The sequence below is a fragment of the Solea solea genome, chromosome 17 (assembly GCF_958295425.1).
Source record: "Solea solea chromosome 17, fSolSol10.1, whole genome shotgun sequence".
Taxonomy (NCBI): domain Eukaryota; kingdom Metazoa; phylum Chordata; class Actinopteri; order Pleuronectiformes; family Soleidae; genus Solea; species Solea solea.
Window position 1 is genome coordinate 17,800,543 of NC_081150.1, and position 23,238 is coordinate 17,823,780.

General features: G+C 39.7%; 1 protein-coding gene across 1 annotated transcript; it reads right to left on the reverse strand.

Moving 5' to 3' along the window:
- Nucleotides 1-876: 876 nt before the first annotated feature.
- On the reverse strand, nucleotides 877-22,057 carry LOC131443764 (kinesin-like protein KIF3C). The gene is made up of 8 exons (XM_058613706.1): nucleotides 20,064-22,057; nucleotides 10,441-10,542; nucleotides 10,108-10,230; nucleotides 7,395-7,513; nucleotides 6,547-6,663; nucleotides 6,215-6,323; nucleotides 5,336-5,481; nucleotides 877-4,791 (listed from the first exon to the last, which is right to left on the reverse strand). The coding sequence occupies exons 1-8, from the start codon at nucleotides 21,477-21,479 to the stop codon at nucleotides 4,707-4,709; spliced, it is 2,217 nt and encodes a 738-aa protein (XP_058469689.1). The 5' UTR covers nucleotides 21,480-22,057; the 3' UTR covers nucleotides 877-4,706.
- Between the last annotated feature and the right edge of the window lie 1,181 nt (nucleotides 22,058-23,238).

Here is a 23,238-nt window from a genome sequence, read left to right on the forward strand (position 1 = left end):
TTATTTTTGCATAATCTCTGATTAATTAGACGAAAACAGTGAACCTGCTGGTTTAAAAATGGTTAATCCGGTAGTTTACACAAAAGGTTTGAGGCTCAACGGTAGATTATTTGTCAATAAAACCAAAAATGTTCAACACTGTCACTGCTTAATCCAACCGTAGACCTGTTAAATATCAATGGTTTCAAAGCAACATACTGTATATATAACACATCCCGTAGTTTTTTACTTTTTTATTTATAAATCATGATTATAAAATGAATATTATTACTTTCTCCTTTAAAAATATAGATATTCAAAAATATTGCAGTTAAAACGCACGGTTATTTGAGTTTTGATTTGAGTTATTTTTAGTTTTAGTTTTATAAACACAGTTCTCCAGGGTCAAGGGTCAAAAAAAAGGTCAAAGTTTTTTGAGAAAAAGCAATGGTTCAGTCGATGATAAAATGATAAATACAAAAACTTAAATCGCGATATTTCATCGTGACGTTGCAACGTCAGCATTTGTGACGATAATTCGCCCGAATTTCAAAATAAAAGTGTTTGTTTTGGCGCCGAATACATTCATGGTGCAAAATAAATCTGTGAATTTAAAAACATACAGAAAGAAGGGTTTATTGTGGTTACACCCCCCAACTTCCCCGCCCCTCCCCCCGCCATTCCTGTGTCTCTCATCTAATCACAATCTAATGAAGGAATTTTTAATGAGTCTGGATGATGCGCATACATTAAATATAACTGGAATATTGCTGTTCTTGGTAGATGGAACACAATTAAGTTGACTTTCCTGAAGATTTGTTGTGGCCTTAATTGTAACCATAACGACCTCAGAATGAGATTTTACCCAATTTTGATTTGTGAATAAGACAAAAACAGCTGCGACAACGTCTTTATTTCATGTTTTTTTCAGTCAGTCAGTCATGGCTCACCATGTTACATTCATACATATATACATTTACAGACACCCCCTCCCCCCCTTCCACCCCCAAAAAAACCCATCTCAGCGGCCTTTAATGTCAGGTTACCATAGAAACAGGCTCCTCCACCGTCACTTCCTGATTGTCTTTGGATTCCTGCATCATCCGTCCGTCCGACCGTCCAACCACCTGTCCCCCCCCACGTCTTCCATTACCGCCCCACCCCCCACTCCTCCCCCACAGCCCTCACACACACACATATATTACACAACCTCGACACATATTATGGGATAAAATGACACACGAGGAAACCGGCACCGGTCAAATTCAGACCTCAGAGGCAACACAGTGTGAATATAAACATACATATTTAACTAATTCCCGTCTAATTTAATTCATATTATTAATAATTCATCATCTTGGTTACAGATATGATCTGCTTACAGCTCCTTAAAACATGAGGATTTGATGATTTTTTTGTTTTGGACGTCTTATCCTATTTCACATCTTTTTTAACTGTTAAATATGAGTATAAAATGAATATGAGCAGAATTATGACTTTATAATGTAAAAGACTAATATTTCAACAATATAAGTATAGATGAGGACGATAAGATCTTATACTTGTTAAATGTTTAACTATTTTCCCTCTAATTTGATTAATATTATTAATAATTCATCATCTTGGTAACAGATATGATCTGGTTTCAAATTATTAAAATGTGAGGATTTGCACATCTGTGGGTTTTTAGACACCTACTTGATTTTAAAGTGTAATTTGTGTTCTTTTAGTCATCTAGTAAACACTAGTCATACTCGTAACCCATGATGATGATTCGAATGATTCTTTATTTTCAGATTAAACTCACTTTTTTCAAAGATTTTAGTGGGGAAACCTGGTGAAATTAAGTCATCACAAAAATCGCACATTTTCTGGTTCCCCCTTTTTCCACTTTCTTAACTGTTAGATATGATTATAAAATGAATATGTGTAGAATTATGACACTTTATCACGGAAAATAATATAATATTCTTCTATATAAATGTGAGGAAAAAAGCAACTGCTCTGTAGATGAGGGCAATGTGAATAATAAACATACATATTTAACTATTAATCTATAATTTAATTCATATTATTAATAATTCATCATTTTGGTAACAGATATACTCTGCTTACAGCTTGTTAAAATATATAATTTGCGTCTGTGGATTTTTGGACGTCTTTTAAAACACCTGCTTGATTTAAAGTGGAATTTTGAGACAGTTTTTGACAAATTTGAGTAATTGAGTAATTTTAGTCACTCAATAACACAAGGTATACCTATTTTAGCAAAATTACTATGAGTGACACAGGTCTGGCGTAATTATGATGCAGGATTTAACTTAAAATTAAGTTTTTGTGTGGAAAAAAAACACAATATTCTGTAATATTTTCACCTAATCACCCAAGACACTGTGTCATCACAAAGCCTCATGCCCTGTTTAGTCAATTCAAATAAAGTTGATTTATCCAGATTAGGACAACAATTTTACTGGTTAATTCAAATGTAATTGAGTATCTTTTGAGTGATTTAGAACAAATAGAAACAAATGGAGAAAAAAAAGAAGGATTTGAACCACTCCTTCTGTTTTCCTTTTCTTAAACATGAAAGAACGAGTAAATGTCACAAGTTACTTTAATTTAAAATGAACTTTTCTTGTTCTTACGTCAACAATTAAAGTTTTTACAGTGAATAAACGTCTCACACACACACACGAGTGATAAAACCCTGTATAGTTTCCAGTGCACTTTTATACGTTTATACTATGTTATAAAGGGCTGTTCTGTGCTCTTATACACTCAGTGGGGGGGGGGGGGAATACAGTGATAATTAGCCAAACCCCCCCCCCCCACTCCCACAGTGTCTGCTCCTCTTCACCGTACAGAGGAAATGTCCTCACTTAGAACGACAAGAACAGGTGAAGCAAACACTTCAGAATCTCCAAAATTGAGCCATTTATGACACTAAAAGGTCAAAAGGTCACAGGAGTGGAGAGAGAGACAGAGCGAGAGCTACATTCAAACGTTTGTTCCGCAGATGCAGTGAGGTAAAAAAAATATAAAAATAAAACCACACCAAAGAGTCACCGCAGCGAAAGGTTTAAAGGGATCAGTGAAGATCATATTTCTTGCTCCAAATGAGATAGAAGTCATTAAAGACTGGATCTTTTTTTGGACACAAGACGTCATTTTCAGTTTCGGGGGGACATTGGTCAACATTTTTTGACATTTTCTGACATCATGATAATACTAATATGAGGAAAAAGCAACTGTTCAGTAGATGAGGGCCATAAAATAATAATATGACACATAACAAAACCTTAAATTCAGACCGCAGAGGCAACACAGTGTGAATATAGACAAACATATTTCACAATTTCCCTTTAATTTAATTCATGAAGATCATGAATCTCATTAAACCGTCATCATACTAAGTTTTGGGGGAACATTTTTTAACATTTCTTAACATAATCTGACCAAACAACTATGAAAATAATCATTATTGTTTAGTCCAGTTTCATTTAGAAGAAGGAAGCAGCTTCAATCACTGCAAATCCAAACTTTACCAAAGAGAAAAACGAGGGTTCGCATGGCTGTTTATTAATTTAATCTGAGAAATTAGGTAACAAAGAGTGATTTAAGAGAGAATCAGCCTCCAAATCTGTAATCCTGTCCACATTCTGTGCTGTTTTTTTTCATCCACAGCGAATGAAAATGCTTCTGTGCCAAAGACGGTTTGATGACTTATTAAATATCAGGCTTCACTTTCTTATTTTTTCCACCAGCACAGCAGTTCTGTCTGTGTTTAAAACCACATGTAAACCAGTGGAAAATCTGTGTCATTAGTGGCAGAAATGACACGAGAACAGAATAATCTCCATGAACCTCCAGATTACGTCTCACTTTTAGCTTTTGTCGGAGGTTATCTTAAAAGTGTGTTGTTTTATATTCCTCTATATTCCAGCTAATACATTACATAATAAGAGTGACGTGCCTCAACATTTTGTACTTAATTCAGATTATTTTAAGGCATTTCTCATAAATTAGACACAGTGGACAGAGGGACAGGAGACAGGAGTGATAACGGTCGTCATTCAGGCTTCAAAAAGTAAGAATTAAGACGCATTTATCTGATTTTTCCGCTTCTTAAATGTGAATATTTCCTGGTTTCTTTGCTCCATGTCACAAAAGAAATCAATAAAAGTGAATGATATTTGATTTTTAGGACAAAATGAGAACGTTTTATGACATTTTATGGACCAAACTCGGCTTACTTTCTCGATTCAATCAATGAAATAATGGACAGATTGATTATGGACGATGCAAATAATTGTTCTCTGAAGAAAACGGACAATGGACACGTTCTTTTTCACAAAAAACCCCAACAACAACCTCACATTCATGTAGAATATTTACACAGACTGATATTATTATTATTATTACAGGAAATCCAAGCATGTTTTTTGATCAGCTTTTTCATTTGTATCTGAATTAAAAACACACCATACAGCCCTGTATGTACAGCACACACACACACACACACACTGCTGTAATCTGACCATAAATAATCCGACGCTCTCGGCTCTCAAACATGCAGGAAAAGAACGTAATCTGTAAGAAAAAAAAGGGTCTTTGAATGTGATTATTGTTCATTTAATTCAATATTTTCCTTGTTTTTCCCGTGTGACCTCTCAGTGTCCAACAAAAGAAAGAATAAAAATAAAAATAAATTAATTAATTAAACTATGTTACTGTGCTGCGGCGGCGGCGGTGTGACACGCCGACAAGGAAACATTAGAGGAGGACGAAGGGATGGATTTAGGATTCTGACACCTGCGAGAGACAGAGAAGAAAGAGCAGATTAAGTTATAATCTCGAATAGTTTTAATGTATCATTTAATAAAACACATATTATAACAACACAGACGTGAGATTACAGGCTGCTGGGGGGGGGAGAAAAAAAAAACGGAGCGCCTAAACAGGGTGTGGCTAATCCTGGATTATCCAGTTTAGATATGCAATGACTCTAAACCATTTACACTCTCCAGATACTGTCATAAAAATCTGTTATTATATTATATATATATATATATACAGTATATATAAACATCTATTTTTCTGTCGATTTTATTTAATTTTACAACATTTATTAAAAACCTTTCATTTTTAAAACGGTATATTTTGCCCATCTCTTATTTTATGCGCTGTATATATATATATATATATATATATATATATATATATATATATATATATATACATATATATATGTACATAGTGTATACATATATATATATATATATATATATACACACACATACAGTATATGCAGCAGGAAAGATAATATCAGCCGTCTGATTTTTATCTCTGAGCTCACCAGGAGCGAGACTTGTGGACGCCTCTGTCCTTGGTGGGCGAGCTGTCCACAGAGGAACTTTGGTTTGGCTCCGCCTCCGTCCAGCGATCGAGCGAGGCGGCGTTTGGAGGAGTCATGTCCAGCTCCAGAAACATGATGTTCTCTGCCTGAAACACAGAAACAATAAAACAGGCGAGTGGAAGTTAATTATATACATTTACTGGCCACATTATAAGGTACACAGGAGACAACAAAGTGGTTGTAGTGCAGGTAATCTGCTGCTGTACGGCCTTCTTAGTTGGTTGTAACAACTTTTTATTTGAGTTACTGTTATGTTTGTATAATTTTGAGCATTTTCACCCAAAGAAATGTCACTTATTGGACATTGGACTGGATGATTTTGTGCGAAAATCACAGTAGATTTTCAATTTCTTAAAAAACAGCTGCGTTCAAAAACACTTAAATCAACCTTATTCTGTTGAGTCCCCCATAATGTGACTGTGTACATTTACATGTATGTCCCCACAATGTAACGAATACCAAGCACAAGAATACTAAGTTTTCTACTAAACTTTTTTCTACTACACTGTACAAAAATGGCAAATTTAAGAGATATGTTGGTGAAGAAAAGTGCAATATAAATACATTCTGTAAAGAGGATGACGTCATTAAAAGGCAAGCTAAATTTCAACAGTCTCTAACCTTTAAATACTTATATTTAAATCAAATTTTAATTTAAACATTTTTCCATTATTTAAATACAGAAATGTTACATATCACAGCTCTAATAAAGTGGGTTGAACAGGTGTACCTAATAAAGTGGATGTTTAAGTGTGAGTGAGTGGCGCCCTTTCAACAGTGACACTACCCACACACACACACACACACGCATACACCTACTCTGTATCTGGAGAGGGCTCCCATCGCTATGGCAACCCTGGCGTACTGGGTGATGGGTCGCTTGTAACCGACGGCAGACGACGGCCTTTTCTTCATCTGTGAGGATTTACTGAAAGAAACCAATCAATAATCAATCAATAATCAATCAATAATCAATACTCAAAGCTGTTATATATTCAGATTTCAGCTTCTAGGAAACACGGAGAGTCGCTGTAAAGGATTTTTAAGGTTTTTTTTAGAGACACAGAGAAGTGTCAAAGGTCAAACAGTCGTGACCCCCTGACCACATTTTGAGTCCATGACGTTCACATCAGACAAAAAGCCACACTGACCTTTCAGCAGGAACCAGAGGCTGGAACTTCCACTGATCCTCCTCGGTGTCAAAGGTCAGTCTGTTCATGATCTTATTCTTCTCCTCCGGAGGAATGAAGTTCTCTATGATCAGGTACCTGCACGTGAGAACACACACACAAGGACATTTTTAAGCTTTTTAGCAGCAAACATAACAAAACAAGTGTGATTTTTATCAATAAGTTCATCTACTTTGATCTGTATCGGTGTACAGTGTGTTTGTGTAAGTTTATAATCACTTGAAACCCTAAAATAACCACTTTTTTTTACTTACACTCCACACACACGTTTTCTGGTATGCAAAGGCCACTGTAGTTGTAGCTCTGTCAACAATCATCTGCAGTTTGACCATTCGATGTCACACAGACTTTTGAAAAGACAGAATACAGAAATAGGTCTCCAAACCGTGGCCCCTGGGTCACTAGCGGCCCCCCAATCAATTTCATGCGGCCCTACACTTAATATCAAGCTTTTATTAGGAGTTATTTTCTGTGTTTTTATCAAAACAAGACACTTTTATTTTGAAATTCAATGAAATATCGTCACAAAAATCATTTCTTTGGTATAATTATGGAATATTGTGATAGGAGATCACAAATCTACTGTACTGGATGTAGATTTTAGTCTTAGAATAGGGAAGTTAACATCAGAAATACATTTTATTGTGTCTTAAAGATGAATAAAAAGGAAAAAAAACAACAAATTTGCATTTCTACATCCTGTTTTCTGCAAAATTGGGCTTTTTCTTTACATTATAATGTCTTTATAAGTCATTTATATGGCGTTTTTTTGCCTGCTAGGTTTTTTTAAACCTGTCAGCCGGACTCACTTGAACTTGAGTTCTCTGGTGAGCTCGTTCTGAGTTTGCTCCAGCTCCTGTCGGCTCCTCACGTGCTCGTCGTTCACGTCCTGGATCTCCGCTTTGATGCACTGGAGCTTAGCATACAGCTACACACAGAGAGAGAGGGGGAGGGAGGGAGACAAACACACAGAGAGGGTGAGGAGGAGAGACGTCACCGATGGGACCGGTCTCCAAACCGTTGCCCGTGGCAACAGCACTGGAGTGTGGAGGAATGGGCAGCAAACGGGAGCAGAGCAACATGGCTGCCCTTCCTCCTTCCACCTCGTTCCTCCGCTGTTCTCCTACGTTTTTCTTCCTTTGCTTCATGAATGTTTAAGTCTGACATTTAAGGCTTTTTTTTCTTTTTTTTAAATACTTGAATTTAATGTTAAAATCTGCTTTGATTCGGAGCAGAATTCCTTAATCCTGGTCCTCGGGGACCCAGTAACCCTGCATGTTTTAAGCACCGCCCCACACACGCTCGAGGATTTTCAAATCAGACTTGATTTTTTAAAAACGTGTGAGAGCCACATACACAAAGGGATTTCCGCGTTTCAATCCTGAGACAGAGCAGACTATACTGTAGACGATCAGGACCACACACTTGAGTATTTCAGGTATAGATATTCCAGGGATTTGGGGATCTCACGGAAACTCACGTGATTTAACGTGACTTCCGAATGTAAACAGACATAGAGAGAGGTGGATTGTCGGCGGCGGCGGTTAATAGCTGTCGTGGAAGAAGTCATGGCTGAGAAGACGGAATCACCTTCCGTGCAAGTAACTTGTTCAAGTTAACGCTTCTGAACAAAAGCACAGAGTTTCTGTGAGATTTGGGGAATCCCTGGAATCTCCTCCTTGAAAGTGTGTGGTCCTGCGTCTCGACTGGATCGTCTCCGGATTAAAAACACTGAAGGTCGGTTACAAAGTTCCCTGCCCCAACACACCTGATTCAAATGAACGGCTCGTTAGGCTTTTAACGAGCTGATTTGAATCAGGTGTGTTGGAGCAGGGAAACTTCTAAAACAGAAAACTCCAATGTTTTCCAGTGTAAAATGTTATATTTTGTACAATCACATATTTTGTACATTTCGCTGTGTCATTAAAGTGTCTTGTTAAGTCTTTCGTTATTTTTGTTATTTTATTGTGTGCCTTTAAGCCGGGAGTCGCTGCAAAATTTTGTTATGTCCTAATAATGACAATCAAAAATTCTTGCATTTTTCTGTTAAACAATTCTGTAAAAGAGTTTTTCTCTTGAAATCAACTGTTAAACACGGAATCTTGCAGAATTCTCCAGGTGGGGAGGTTGTGTATTTGGGACCAGGCCAGCTTCAATATCCAAGAGTCAATCTGAGACAAATATGTCATTGACCTACATCTAGAGCTGAAACAATGACTCGATTAATCGATTACTAAATGAATCGGTTTGAAGCTTTTTTCATAATTGCAGCTTCTTAAATGTGAATATATTCTTAGTTTCTTTGCTCCGCATAAACAGAGAAATCATTCAAAACTGAATCATTTTGTTTAGTGGAACAAAAACGAGACATTCGAGCACGACGTCGTTCCAACGTTTTCTGACACTTTACGGACCAAACGATGAGTTGGTTAATCGCGAAAATAACCGTCAGATCAACCGATTATGACAAGAATCGATAGTTTGTTCGCTCGTTGACCGTCATCTAAACCTTCTTGACAAGTCCAGTAAAGTATGGAATCTTATCTTAATATATATTATCACCATAAATTGAGTGTGAGAGTGTTTTCGAGTTGTTTGTTTCTTCTTCTCTATTAAAGATATAGCGTACAGTATATTCTGATGACTACAGTATAGAACATGCAGATCCATCACTGTGGATATTTTGAATGACTATTTATTCATTTATTGTGAGTTTGTACTTATTTATTCACGTATTTTAGTGGGTTTTTTGTTACTTTATTATATGTGCAATAAAAAAAAAAAAATTCATCTTGTCTCTGAGTTTCCACAGAGGTTTTAAAAGGCACAGTGTGAACGTGTCTTTCCCTCACAGGGAGGATGACACCATGCAGCAGCAGCAACATCATCAGCAGCATCATCATCATCAGCAGCAGCAGCAGCAGGACAAGGGTGTTAGGGGAGAAAAATCAACACGGTACGATCATTAGTCATTAGTGCGGTTGGTTGTTGGGGGTTAGTCCTGCTGACTCTGGGGCAATGAAATGGTGACGGGGGGGGGGAGCAAGAGGGGCGGGGGAAATTAAAGGAGGTGAGATTCTGACCAGTGAGAGGAAACAGGAAACTCAGGCTCAGGCGCTCAGAGAGAGAGTGATGTGGACACAAGGATGGAGGAGGGAGGTGGAGGTCCAGGTAAGAGGAGGAGGAAGAGGAGGACAAACCTTCAAGAACTGAGAGATTTAAGTGTGTGTCCAGCAACGGAGCATGAGGCCGAGGCATTAGGGTCCAGGTCAAGGGTCAAGGAGTGAAAGAGGGATATACTCACATTAGGAACAAAAAAGGGAAGGTGTACGAGTGTGTGCAAGTACAAATATACATATATATAGATACGTATATATATATATATATATATATCAATTTATATATACATTTTAAGTTCAGTTTTTCTCTTGTATTCAAAATGAATAGGTGCGTACTAAAACCAGGTCTGATTAGGGTCTTGGACGTGTATTTCTACGTGTATCGTGTCGATGTTCCTTTTACCTTCTTGAGTTTCTTGGTCTTGGCCTCCACCTCCTGTTGCAGGGACGTGAACGTCTCCCGCAGCTCCAGCGTCTCCTCGTCCTGCGCCAACATCTGCTGATGCATCTCTCGCTCCCGACGGGTCTGAGGACACGGATGAAGACAAAGACACCGTCCTCAAATCACAGACACATCCATGACAAACTACACCCTTGTGGCCACAAAAACCTCCCAGAATGAAGATTAAACAGACAATATTAACAGACGAGGAGGTGGAAATTACACACTATGTCTTGTGGGGATTAACACACACAGATTAACACTAAAAACACACAGATTAACACCGAGGTTTACCTGCTCAGTGATCTCCTGCTGCTTCATCTCCAGCATCTTCTGCTGCTCGTTGGTGTGATCCATGATGTTCTTTCCACCGACCAGCAGTTTACTCTCCATCGCCTAAAAAACCCCAATTAATATTAAGACATTTAAAACGTCAATAAACATTATATTTAACCAGGGACTCTGTTCTATTTATATCTTATATTAATACACCGATATTTATATTTGTTATTAAAATGAAAATCACACAATGTGGTGAAAGTGTGAAACTAATTGATTGTTGTTTTTTTTTATCTAAGGCAAACATAGCACTTTGGTTAAAGGGGAAAATATAATTTCAGTAAAATTAAAATTAAAATAATCTGTACAGTGTACTTTCACTGTAGTGACACAATTGTTTACTAAATTTAACCAAGTGTAAAAAAAAAAAAAAAGGCGTCATGTGATTATACGTGTATAAGAGGTTTACGTTCTCTATAAACTGTGACTTTTCAATAGAAAACCTAACCTGCAGATGTTATTACTTATGTCTACGGTTGAAAAGGGAATATTTCCATGGGATTGGGAACTTTAGTTTGGGAATTTTGGACCCATTCCAAATTGGAAACCTTCCATGAGAATTGTGGGAATTTCTGCAATCCTACTTATGTCTGTTAATGGTGATGATGACACTTTACGCCTCTGGTTAGGAAACCTCTGGTACACACACACACACACACACACACATGCTTCTGTCTGACAATAAAGGATCTTTGTCCTGAGGACAGAGAGGACGAGGGATGACAGACAGGAAGGAAGATGACGGGACAGATGGAATAAAAATGTAAAGATGGGGAAAAAGAGATCAAACAGGGTCAGCGGCCATTTTATACTGGACACATTCCAGTCCCAGGACTGGGTACAAAAAGAGTGTGTGTGTGTGTGTGTGTGTCTATACATTCTCTATTACAATTACACACACACACACACACACACACACACACACACACACAGAGTACAGTGGAGTCCTTCAGAGTGGACACGTTTGCAGCAGGTCTTTACAGAAAGACTCTTTGTTTGGAGCTGTCTTTGTGTAGCGTGTGTGTGTGTGTGTGTGTCGTAGGCTGTGAAAGCAAACTCTGTTTCAAAACCTATCTTTGTGAGGACATTTTTGACACTCTGACAATTTTAAAGGTCGCTTTCACACCTAATAGTCTCCGCTAGACTCGGTTCAATTCCGAGTTTGTGAACGTAGTGAACATAAGACACACAGACATATACGCTTATGCACGTATGTTTTGGTTGTGTTTACCCACAATGCCACATTTTCTGACAAATCTGCCGCCATAAAATCTAAATAAATCCAGGCGGCCTGAATATCAAGGGTTAAAGGTGCATATTTGTTCATATAACGAGCTCATAAGTGATTCACTCAAACTGTTGTGGCTGTGACTGATTCAGCTGCTGACGGTAAAGTGCAGCCACATCACCCTCTCACATCACCCTCTCACCCCCCCTCCCTCACTCCCTCCCCCCGTGGCCATTACAATCGGCCAATCACAGCGAGGGCAAGGCCGGGACCCGCTGGGAGCGAGCGGCTATAAATATGATCTGACGACAACGGGTCTTGTGTGTGTGTGTGTGTGTGTGTGTGTGAGAGGGAGACACAGAGAGAGACAGAGAGAGACAGAGACAAAGATGAGACACAGAGACAAGAGAGAGAGCCATGACTTAAAGCCTGAGCACTCATTCAGCATTGCTCACTGTCTGTCACATGACATGAGGGAGACCCGGTGACTGTTGCAATGACATCAGCTGCACCCAGCGCACACATTTATGACGTAATCACCCTTTAATTCTTGCAATAATGCAACATTCAGGTTTGTAAGATGACAGGAAACAGATATTAAACGTGGTGTTCAAGTACAAACTTATTTATGTGTGGCGATAAATGTATTTTCTTGTTTTGATTATAAGGGTTTTTTTGTTTCATGAATCACACGCTGGCACGTGACATTTAAGTATTTCTTTATGGGCAGAATGCTGCTATTTAATTTATAAGAATGTGTGTTTAAAATGTGTTAAAATTCCACATTTTCAAACTGAAAAAATAACAAAGAAAGTGTGTAAAAATATTAAAAGAACTAGAACCTGAACAGAATCTGAGGTACTCAGTACTGTACTACGTTAGTCTATGTTCTGTCTTTAACACACCTTGAGGTGCATACAAGCAAAATAAGTGCATAGTTGTAGCTGTAACTATTGTTTTTTTTTTTTAACATAAAGAATAAATTAATGGTGGGTCAAAGTGCATTTAACTGAATAAAAAAGAAAAATATCAGTGTTATCAAACCTTTAAAGGTGACATTGAATGCTGGTATAGCACATATATGTTAGTTATGGAGGTCTACTTACATATATTAACTTGTTTTCATGGTTAAAAACCTCCCAGTCGCTGCAAATGAGCCGATCAAAATATCTCCTCACTGACGCTCTCGTCAGCTGCGCTGTTTCAGACCAAAATCACACCCCCAGAAAGTGGACTGTGTTGTGATTGGCCAGCCAACGAGAGCTTTCCCACTGTCCTGTGATTGGCCAGGTACCTGGAAGTGACGTAATAGATAGGCCAGCTCTCAGATACACAGCTCCCCCTCTGGCACAGTGGATGCTCTGCATCTCAGCAGCTACAACGAGAGTAGTTCTTCTTCTGCGGTTGAATGTACGCAACCGGATGTGCCCGGACTAGTGCCCGCATCAGGAGGCGCTACGGTGGTGAGAGGAGTGGTGAGGATTTCTGATGACATCATCAGCATAGGGCAGTACCGATCCGCTTCGCAGAGCCCAGGAAAACAATACAACACTATTTTCTCAGCAGTGGCTGAACTGTTTGTTCTGAAACTTTAGGGTTTCATAAACGAGGTAATGACGCAGATACACACACAAACGCAGCGTTAATTGGAGCTTCCTGTCTATGTCGCCTTTAATGCTGCATTCATGGTCTGGTATGAATGTAGGAATGTATGTAGGACAATTAAAAGTGTCCAGTTTATTAAAAAGTGAATGTAATACATGTACAATCACAATTAAATCACATGTGTTTTGGTCTGACATGCTGGAGCTCAATGTTTGTGCCTTAAAAATTAAAACAATAACAAGAAAGAGGTTTGTGTTTTTACTAATTTAACACAGCTTGAATAAATACTGTTCAATTATTTACGTATCTGTGAGTGTGCCGTGGTTATACTAGCAAATAATGACATTGTACATGCATTATCACCGTCTTGGCCTGAGCACATCATTATTTCATATTTTTGTGTCTCTCCGTCTTTGTTTGTGTCCTTGTTTGAGAGACAGAGGACAGCGTGTTGTTTAAGAAACGGCTCAGATTTCCGCGCTGATCCCATGACTTCAATCTGCAGACATAATGTACACACACACACACACACACACAGAAAGAGAGAGTTGATTCATCAATATTTCAGTGATGCAGCTCTCCCTCGATGCTGAAAGATGGAAAGCAGCAGTGAGCTGTTTTCTCTTTCACACACACACACACACACACACACACACGTGCTGGTCCTTAACCTAATCCTAACCTAAACATAATTTTAACCCTAACCCTAAAACCAGGTCTTAACCCTGAAAAAGCACTTTAAAGGTGTGAGGGTCAGCCAAAAATGTCCTCACTTAACACATACAAAAACAGACACACACACACACACACATCATTACTTTAACCTTAACCATACGTACTAACCCTTACCTTAACCTTAAAACATGTCTTCACCTAACATGTAAAAATTTAGGTTTTGTCCCCATAAGGAAGACAACAAGTCCCCATAATGTGAGTGTGTAAACAGACTTAGGTCCCCACGACATGAGGAATACCTGGAACACACACACACACACACACAAACTTGTTCTTATACATTAATGAGGACACATCATAGACATAATGCGTTCCCTAGCACATTACCCTTAACTTAACCCACTTCCTGCTATTTAGTTTATCTGTTTTTTTGGTCCTCACAAATATGTATTATGTAAAATATGTAAAAGCCCTTTTAAGGGGGTAAAGAGGTTTTTTGGTCTTCACAACGATACCCATACAACACACACACACACACACAGACTAATGAGACAGGAAGGCAGCTTTATAAACAGGAAACAGACATTTTACCCATAAAGCTGAGCATGTATGTATATACGTGTGTGTGTGTGTGATTTTTTTCCTATGAGGCAGTGGACATTGTTGCTGACCGGACGCTCTGATTGGCTGAGCTTCAGCAGACAGGATGTCGGAAAAAACACACACACAATCAAAACACTTTAGTGCTTCAGAGTAGAAGTCGATGTCCTGCTCTGATAATGGGACAGACAAGTGAGGTCGAGAGGACACATTAATGCTGACCTGCAGTGGACACACATTTGTCTTCCTTTAAATCTATTAAAGCGTCACTCTGTCCTAACATTGTCTTCACCTGTCTCACACTCATCTGTCTTTATATAGCTTTATATAATCTCTTCAGATTAAGCTTCTTCACTCAGAAACGTTCAAAAATTAATATACAACGTCAGTTAATAATAAATAAATATAATGTGATATTTAAAGCTCCAGAGTGTAACTTCTAAATGCTACACCATTGCTAGCATCACTAACACCCTATACTCACACACACACACACACACAAACACGTTTCAGAGAAGGGGGGTTAATTCCTTAACCTAAAGTTCCCTTTGTAAAATGTGTTTCTCGTTGATAATGTTTCAGAGAACTGGGGTCAATTCCTTAACCTAAGGTTATCTTTAAACATCCAATTTACCTCACTCATGTTTCAGAGAACCAGGGTTAATTCCTTAACCTAAAGTTCTCTTTAAAGAAAAATGTCCACCTCACTAATGTTTCAGAGAACTGGGGTTAATTCCTTAACCTAAGGTTATCTTTAAACATCCAATTTACCTCACTAAAGTATCAGAGAACCAGGGTTGATTCCTTAACCTAAAGTTTGTTCTGTTTTAAACATTTGTTTCGCTGGATCAGAATGTCCTCAAAATACTGGAAATCTGAAGATCAAGTGATATGACTGAAAGCTCCAGACGAGCTGCTACATGGAGCTAAGATGTTTAGTGTCAGGTAAAGAGCAAAAACTGTGATATCTCATTAAATAAAAGCATGTTTTCAAGACTTAAGGTCATCCTGTACAGAAAAATACAGAAAAAAGACAGTGTCTATATGTGTCAGTGCAGTTTTGACCCAGAAAAGCAGTTCTAAGAATAGTCCACACACACAGTCGTAGATGTCAGCCTCTTTAAATGAGGAGCAGCCACTGCACTCGGACCTGTTTCATAACAGCAGCACTGACTCAAACTGACTCAAACATTCAAAAGAAACTGTGTGTAAAAGGATAAAATAAGTCACTAAGAGGAGAGACAGAGATTTGTCCTGAGGACAGAGTGCTGTGATGTAACTGGAACATGATGAAAAATCTATGCATTCTCTGTATCTGCTGTATCTATATGAGCACTGACAGAACACATATAGGTTTTTAACTTAAACAGGAAGCAGCAGCAGCCACATGATCTTAAATCGTTGGTAATTTGATTTAAATTGAAATCCATCCATCCATTAACAAAACCACTTATCTTTAAGGGATCGCGGGCAAAGAAGTGGAGCTGATCCCAGCTAATGCTACGTAAAAGGAAGAAAAACTGAACTGCACATGTAGATTACTTAATCCTTAATCCAGTGATTCCCAAAGACTGGATACATATAAATATATATATAGGTATATACATACATACATATATGTAAATATATATATATATATATGTATGTATATGTATACATATACATATATGTATACACACATTCTTTCAAAGGTTTTCCTTCAAGACGACATTGTTTATGTGACTATATATACTTTAGTATATATGCCAGATGGATGTGTGTGACATTATTGGTTTCCCTAAATTGAATATTGTTGTAAATGAGGGAAAAAAGAGGGTGTGGCTTTGGCCCATTTCCCAAAAAAATAGCATTTTCTGGCTCCTAAAACTCCTCCTATATTCTATGTGCGGACCCTTGAACAAATCTGCGTGTTTTTAATTTCAATAGTTTGCCGTCTTTAGAAAGGTGGCTCCCAGTGTAGAAAGTGTGGGAGACAATGACTTATTTTCAGCACTTTATAGACTATAGACTAATTCTATGAGGCGGCTGTCAAACTGTCACAACCTGTCACTCGTGCAAAAACGAAAGAATACACGTCTTTGTTGCTTTGGTAAATAAAGATACTCTTATAAACTCTGTGAGTTTGACACAGCACTGTATACTTTCACTGTTTCTTTGTACACACTTTGTTATATTTATTGTCCCAGCGTGTAAAAGGTCACATTCTGTCACGTTTGTATTGTATCTGCTGCTAATATTGTGTTTTTCGTCATCTTATTTCTTCATCATCTTCCTCGAATGCAACACACACTTCATTTCCCCGCACGGATTAGTAAAGCATTCTGATTCTATGTATGTAACAGGATGATTTATGAGAGAGAGTAGAAGAGAAAGCATGTGATTTAGAGAATATTTGGCTCTTGTCATTACAGATTACCGTGTAAATTAACACCTGAACAACAGTCGCATAATCCATAATTGGAGAATATATCGTGACAATGAAGGTCACTTTACTAACAGCAGCTGATCAAACGCCGCTTTCTGACCCACTTATTCTGTGTCTGTGTAGAGGAGAGGAGGAAAACGTTAGAGTTCAGGGAGTTCAATCAAATTTCCATGGTGATATGATCTGTAATTGTTTGTTTTATTTCAGCTGCACTGATGTTTCCTCTCTGAACTCTCTGCCTGACAACCTCTCTGTCATTGGTCCACAGAGCAGAGAGAGAAAAAAAACCTCAGGATCCAATCAGAGAGTAGTCACACTGTGGTCTCCGTCACCTCATCACAACAAAAATCATAGTTGAAGAATATCACATGATTTATGCTTCAAATTGTAGCATATTATTTAAATTATTTACGGCTTTGAGGTGACTCAGATTTCCTTTTTTACACAGGCAGCAAGAAAATGAGCGGATGAAAGACAGGAAATGCTGCTCGCTTTAATCATCTTCCTCCTCGGGGGAGAAGAGGAGAAGCAGCTCTGCTGATTTTCTTTCTACACTGACGTCACGTCAGCACACACACACACACTGAGGTTCAGAAACAAACAGCATCAGCTGGTGTTTTTGAGGACGACATGACGAGAAGAAACACGAGGAGACTCGAAGGCACGATTGTGAGTTCAAATCACAACCCGTTCAGTGGTATTTCAGTTCAGTGACTGTGCCAGAAGAAGTACTGAACGATTCTGTGAACAAACTGATTCTAACGATTCATTTACACTGAAAAACACTGAAAAACAACTGCTTTACGGGTCACTAGTTTGTGTGTTTGTGTCGCGTATGTAAAACAAGGTCACGGCAGTTTCATGCAGCCGTACTATGACGACTCCGCCCACACTGAGGACTACAGTACCAAACCGAGTGGAGTCGAGCCTTGCCGTGCCGAGTCGTGCTGGAACTGTATAGTGGAAAAGCGCCATATGACTCCTAAAGCACACAGAACATCCAAAGTACAACGTGATTCTGCAGAACTGTGACCCTGGAAATATAATTTCCTTCCTCACATGAGCTCCTCTCTGTAAACTGATCCATTGCTCTCGCTCTCTCTCCCTCTCTCTGGTGCTGGACAGTCCAGGACACCGGACTATAGACTGCAGTGATTCTGCACGGATGAATTATCGACTGCTTACACACACACACACACACACACACACACACACACACACTCACAAGTAAATGACTGACTGCAGGCCTGTGTGTGTGTGTGTGTGTGTGTGTGTGTGTGTGTGTGTAAAAAAAGGAGTTAAAAGGAGAAGTGACATTATAAGCTACAGTGAGTCCAGTTCCTGTCTGGACACGTGAGACACCTGAGCAGACACAGTAGAGCTGCAGGACATGTTAATGATAAAAATAATGATAATATTGCGATTATCTTTGACAGATGTGACTTTGATGTGATTAATATACGATGCAACGTAGTATTTTTGTATGAAAGAGACTTGAAAATGTTCCTATAATGTCAGTTTAAAAATGAGTGAAGCTGCCAGGAAACAAAAGAAATATATACATGTTTCATTTATACTTTTATAATTTAAACACAAACACTGAAACTAGCCCCTTACCCTAACCTTAACCATCACACCTAAGTGCTTAATCCTAAACCTTAATTTAACCCTTACCTAAACCCAATTCTAACTCTAACCCTCAAACCAGGTCTTAACCCTGAAAAAAAACCTTTAAAAGACGTGAGAACCAGCCAAAATGTCCTCACTCCCTATGGTTTATACATGTTTTGGTCCTCACAAAGACACACATACAAGAACACACACAAACACACACAGATGCAATCAAAAGTTGCAGGATTACTGTCAGTAATGTGACCTAATAGCAGCTCAGGTCAGATTATCACACATGATAATCCCACAGGCCACATGTCCTTAATCTGACTCCTTCACATTAGTGCATATGTGTGTATATTGTGTATGTGTGTGTGTTCTTGTATTTGTTTCCTCTTTAGGACATTTTTTATGGCATAAACACTGACCTTGTCGGGACCAGTAGTCCTCAAGAAGACCAAAACCTGGTCCTAATGAGGTAGAACCTCATTTCGGAGGGATTGCTGGTTATGTTTAGGGATAAGATTTGAATTGTGGTTAGGTTAAGGTTAAGGTTAGGGATCAGACTTTGTTTGTTTTGTTGTGCGGAGTCCTAAGAAGAATAGCTGTACAAACCTCTGTGTGTGTGTGTGTGTGTTTTAGAGACAGAAAAATTATATGTCAAAGGCCAACGGCTACAAACTCCATGAGAACTGAGCTCATTTTGTTCACTGACGATCACAAATCAAAAGCTTCACAACATCAAACTGAAAAGACCTCGTTTTGCCAAGTAAAACTCACTCAGTCTCATTTGCTTTCAGTAACATATGCGGAAAACATGGAAACACTTGATTGATCGATTGATTGATTGGTTCATAAATGAGCCTCAGCTGCCCTTGCTATGAAGGAGAGGCAGTAGTGGGTCATACTGTGTGTTAAAACTGCAGGAGCAGCAAATCGGAACAGTCCGTTGTTGCTTTTAAGGACAAAAAAAACACCTCGTCGCAGTCGATGATTACAGCTGTGAGGCAGAGCTGCAACGATTAGTCAGTAATTACATTAGTTAAGTGAATAATCAGCAGCAAATGTGATAATTGATGTTGATCGAGGAAAGACAAAGAAAGACATTGAAGATGTAAGCTTATGGAGCTTTTTTCGTTATACAGTTCTAGCACGACTCGGCGCTACTCGACTCGGTTTTGGTACTCGAAAACGAGTCAAGCCGAGTTGTGCTAGAACTGTATCATGGAAAAAGCTCCATAAGCTTACATCTTCAATGTCTTTGTCACTATTTCCTGAAATGTTCTGAGGTTTTACTGGGTCAATGTTTTCCATCTTCACTACTCTCGTTTCTACGTCATGTCCTTCATGTGTATTTTTATCTGGAATGAATTGTGTCATGAAGGAGGGAAGGTACAAAGACAGGAAGGACTGGACTCTGGATTTAGTTCTCACCTTGTACTTGGCCGTCAGCTGCTCGGTGGCTTCCTGCTCCTTCCTCAGGTCGCCCATCATCCTCTCCTTCTCTCCCAGCAGCCTTTGCTTCTCCTCGGCCAACATGAATTGATCTCCCCTGATGGCCTCCGTCTCCCTCTCCAAACGCTGCTCCTCCAGCTTCACGTAGTCCTCTGCGTCCTTCTCCACCTCCAGATCCTCATCCTCCGTCTCTTCGTCCCCGTCTCTCTCCCAGCTCTCATCACCGTCGCCCTCCACCTGCTCCTTCTTCTGTTTGCTCCTCCACTTCCTGTGGTTGAGCTGAGCGCGGAGGCGAGCGATCTCGTTCTGGAACTCGCGCAGTAGGGCGTCCTTGGGGTCCTCGTTGACTCTCGGTTGGTTCTGGATGTTCTTGGCCCGGTTGGCGTAGCGTAGGGTGGTGAGGGTTTCGTCGTAGTGCTGGGGGGCTGGGCCCAGAGTGGCGACCATCACTGTCTTTGCGTTCCCACCTAAAGAGTCCTGCAGCAGCCTGGTCAGCTTGGAGTCCCGGTAAGGCACGTGGCTGCTACGTCCATCTGCTAGCGCTGAAATCACGTTCCCCAGAGCGGACAGGGAGAGGTTGATCTTGGCGGCTTCTTTCAGACGTTCACCCTGGACGCCAGTCTTGGCTTGGCGTTCGCTGCCAGCCAAATCTACCAGATTCAGGCGTCCAACTCGAATGTGCTTTCTCCCATCTGGTCCAGGTTGGCTGCACTCGACCGTGATCAGGAACAAGGCGTGAGACCTCGAGGAGTGTTCATTCATGTCTGTTGCCCCAACCGCCCTCGCCTGGTTCCCCACGTTCATCACCTCCTCGATCTCCTTGATGCTCTTGCAAACACATGACGTGAGATCTTGGACGTACACTCCGGTTTCTGGTCTCTCCCTGAGCTCCAGGGCTCTGGCAGTGCCGTGGTTGGGGTCGAGGAGATCCCGAACCTCCTCACGATAGATCTCGAGGTAGGACGCCCGCACCAGGTACTGCCTGTCTGACTGCGAGCGGGAGATGTGAGTGAAGATGTGGTCAAAAGCGTTGGGGATCACGCCGCGTTTCTCCGGATCCATCCATGCGCCCTGCATGGTGTACGTCTTTCCGGTTCCAGTTTGCCCGTACGCAAATATCGTGCCATTGAACCCTGCGAGCACCGAGTCGATCAGGGGCCTCACGCTCTCGTCGTACAGGTCTCGCTGCTTGGAGTTTGCGTCGTAAACGCCGTCAAACGTGAACGTTTTCTGGGGCTCGCTGGCCGGTGCTCGAGGGTTCCTGAGGATCACCTGTCCGAGCCCCAGGTCCATCTGCACGATGCCCCCTGCAGGCCCGTTGGACTCCTCTTTGCGGTTCAAAGGGCGCAATCGCACAACCACCTTCACTGACTCGCTGCTTTTATTTTTTGACATGACTGCTCTCTGATTATTTTTTACAAAATTATGAATAATTATGAATCCTTCTCAGCCTAAATATCCTCCTATCTGACATGTACAACCATTGATTTCTTATTTTTTATCATTTATAATATCAAATTCAGTATGGCTTCTTCATCATATCATGAAGAACAATGGCTACACAGCTTCATATTGCAAATATGAGTGGAAATAATGAGATGCCACACTGTCTGGAGGCTAATTTTCATTGATTATTGTCTAAAAACACAGACGATCAGCAGCTCTCAGCTCTCACGCGGTGGATCGATGCTCCATTGCAGATCCAGGTTCCATCCGTGGAAGAAGAAAAAAACAAGACATCCAACAACGCCGGTAACGGAATCATTTGGTTCCCGTCAGATATTATCACGTCACGTTCATGTCTCGGTGTCAAAGAGCCGGTAACATCCGCTCCGGACCGCTGCATACATCCTTCTCCCCCCTCTGTCCCTCTGTCCCTCCGACCGTCGGTCCCTCTGTCACTAAACCCCACCGCCGAGGACTGATGCTCGAATGTGGATGTGGGTCTTGAGCGGAGCTCTTCTCCTCCTGCTGCTGCTCCTCCTTCTCCTCCTGAACGCAACACACACACACAAACACACATATGCAGAGACACACACTCACTCACTCATTCAACCACCACACCCCACACCACTGCGGTGGCGAGCAAAGGATCATGGGAACTGAAGTGCTTTTCATATAAGTTAGATAGATAGATAGATAGATAGATATTATTTTTAATGCACCTATTCTTTTTGTAGACCAACATTTCAGCTGCTATATTTGTATATATGTATTTAATTTTATCCCGTTTCAGTCTCATTAGTCTCTCTTTTTTCTCTATATATTTTTAATATATTATATTAACTTTTGTATTCCTACCTGAAGAATTTTCTTACATTGTTATTTTATCTTTATAGTTTTTTGGGTTTTTTTGCTTTGATTATTATTTGTTTGTTAAGTCTCATGTTGCACTCACTTTTGTTCTAACTCTTTTCTATTTTATTTTCCTTAAATGATTTATTTGTCTCTGGCAATAAACCGGATTCTGAATCCTTAACCTTCATGGAAGTGTACAGTATGTTGACTTTTGTGAGAATTATATAAATTGTTTTAAAAAGGTTCTAAAATGTACGCAACATGTAAAAATTCCACCTTTTCCTCTCAGTGTATTCAGCTGCAAGTTTACTGCATTACCTGGTTTTTATCTCATTTTATAGTTCAGTGTAATTTAAATAATAAGGCTGTATTACATTTTCTGTACTTTCCTTATTCTTATGGGATAACAATTTCAAGACTAATTTAATTAACTAATTAATTAATTAATTACTATAACACTCTTTCAAATATAACACAACAGCACCACCTGGTGACAGAGCTGTGGAACACACCTTGACCTGAGACTGTTTCAATGTCACCACAAGGGGGCAGAAGAATCCAGTGAGCATGTGTGACAGTTTCCAGGTGTGGGAAGGTGACACAGGCACTGTGGGAGGGATTCTCTCTATATATACCAAAGAACCATGATGTTCTCTCAGTGTTATTTATGTAAAACTGCTGATGTAGCACTTAACCTCGGCCATGTTGTCATTCAAAACATGACGTTACTTCTCTCTCAGCGATGTCATAACCACTGACTGATGTCACTAAATCGTCGTGTTGAGTGTAAACTGGCAGCAGAAGCAACAGTGTTCTGAAAGAACGAGCAAGTGTGTGTTGACATTTCTGTGGCATG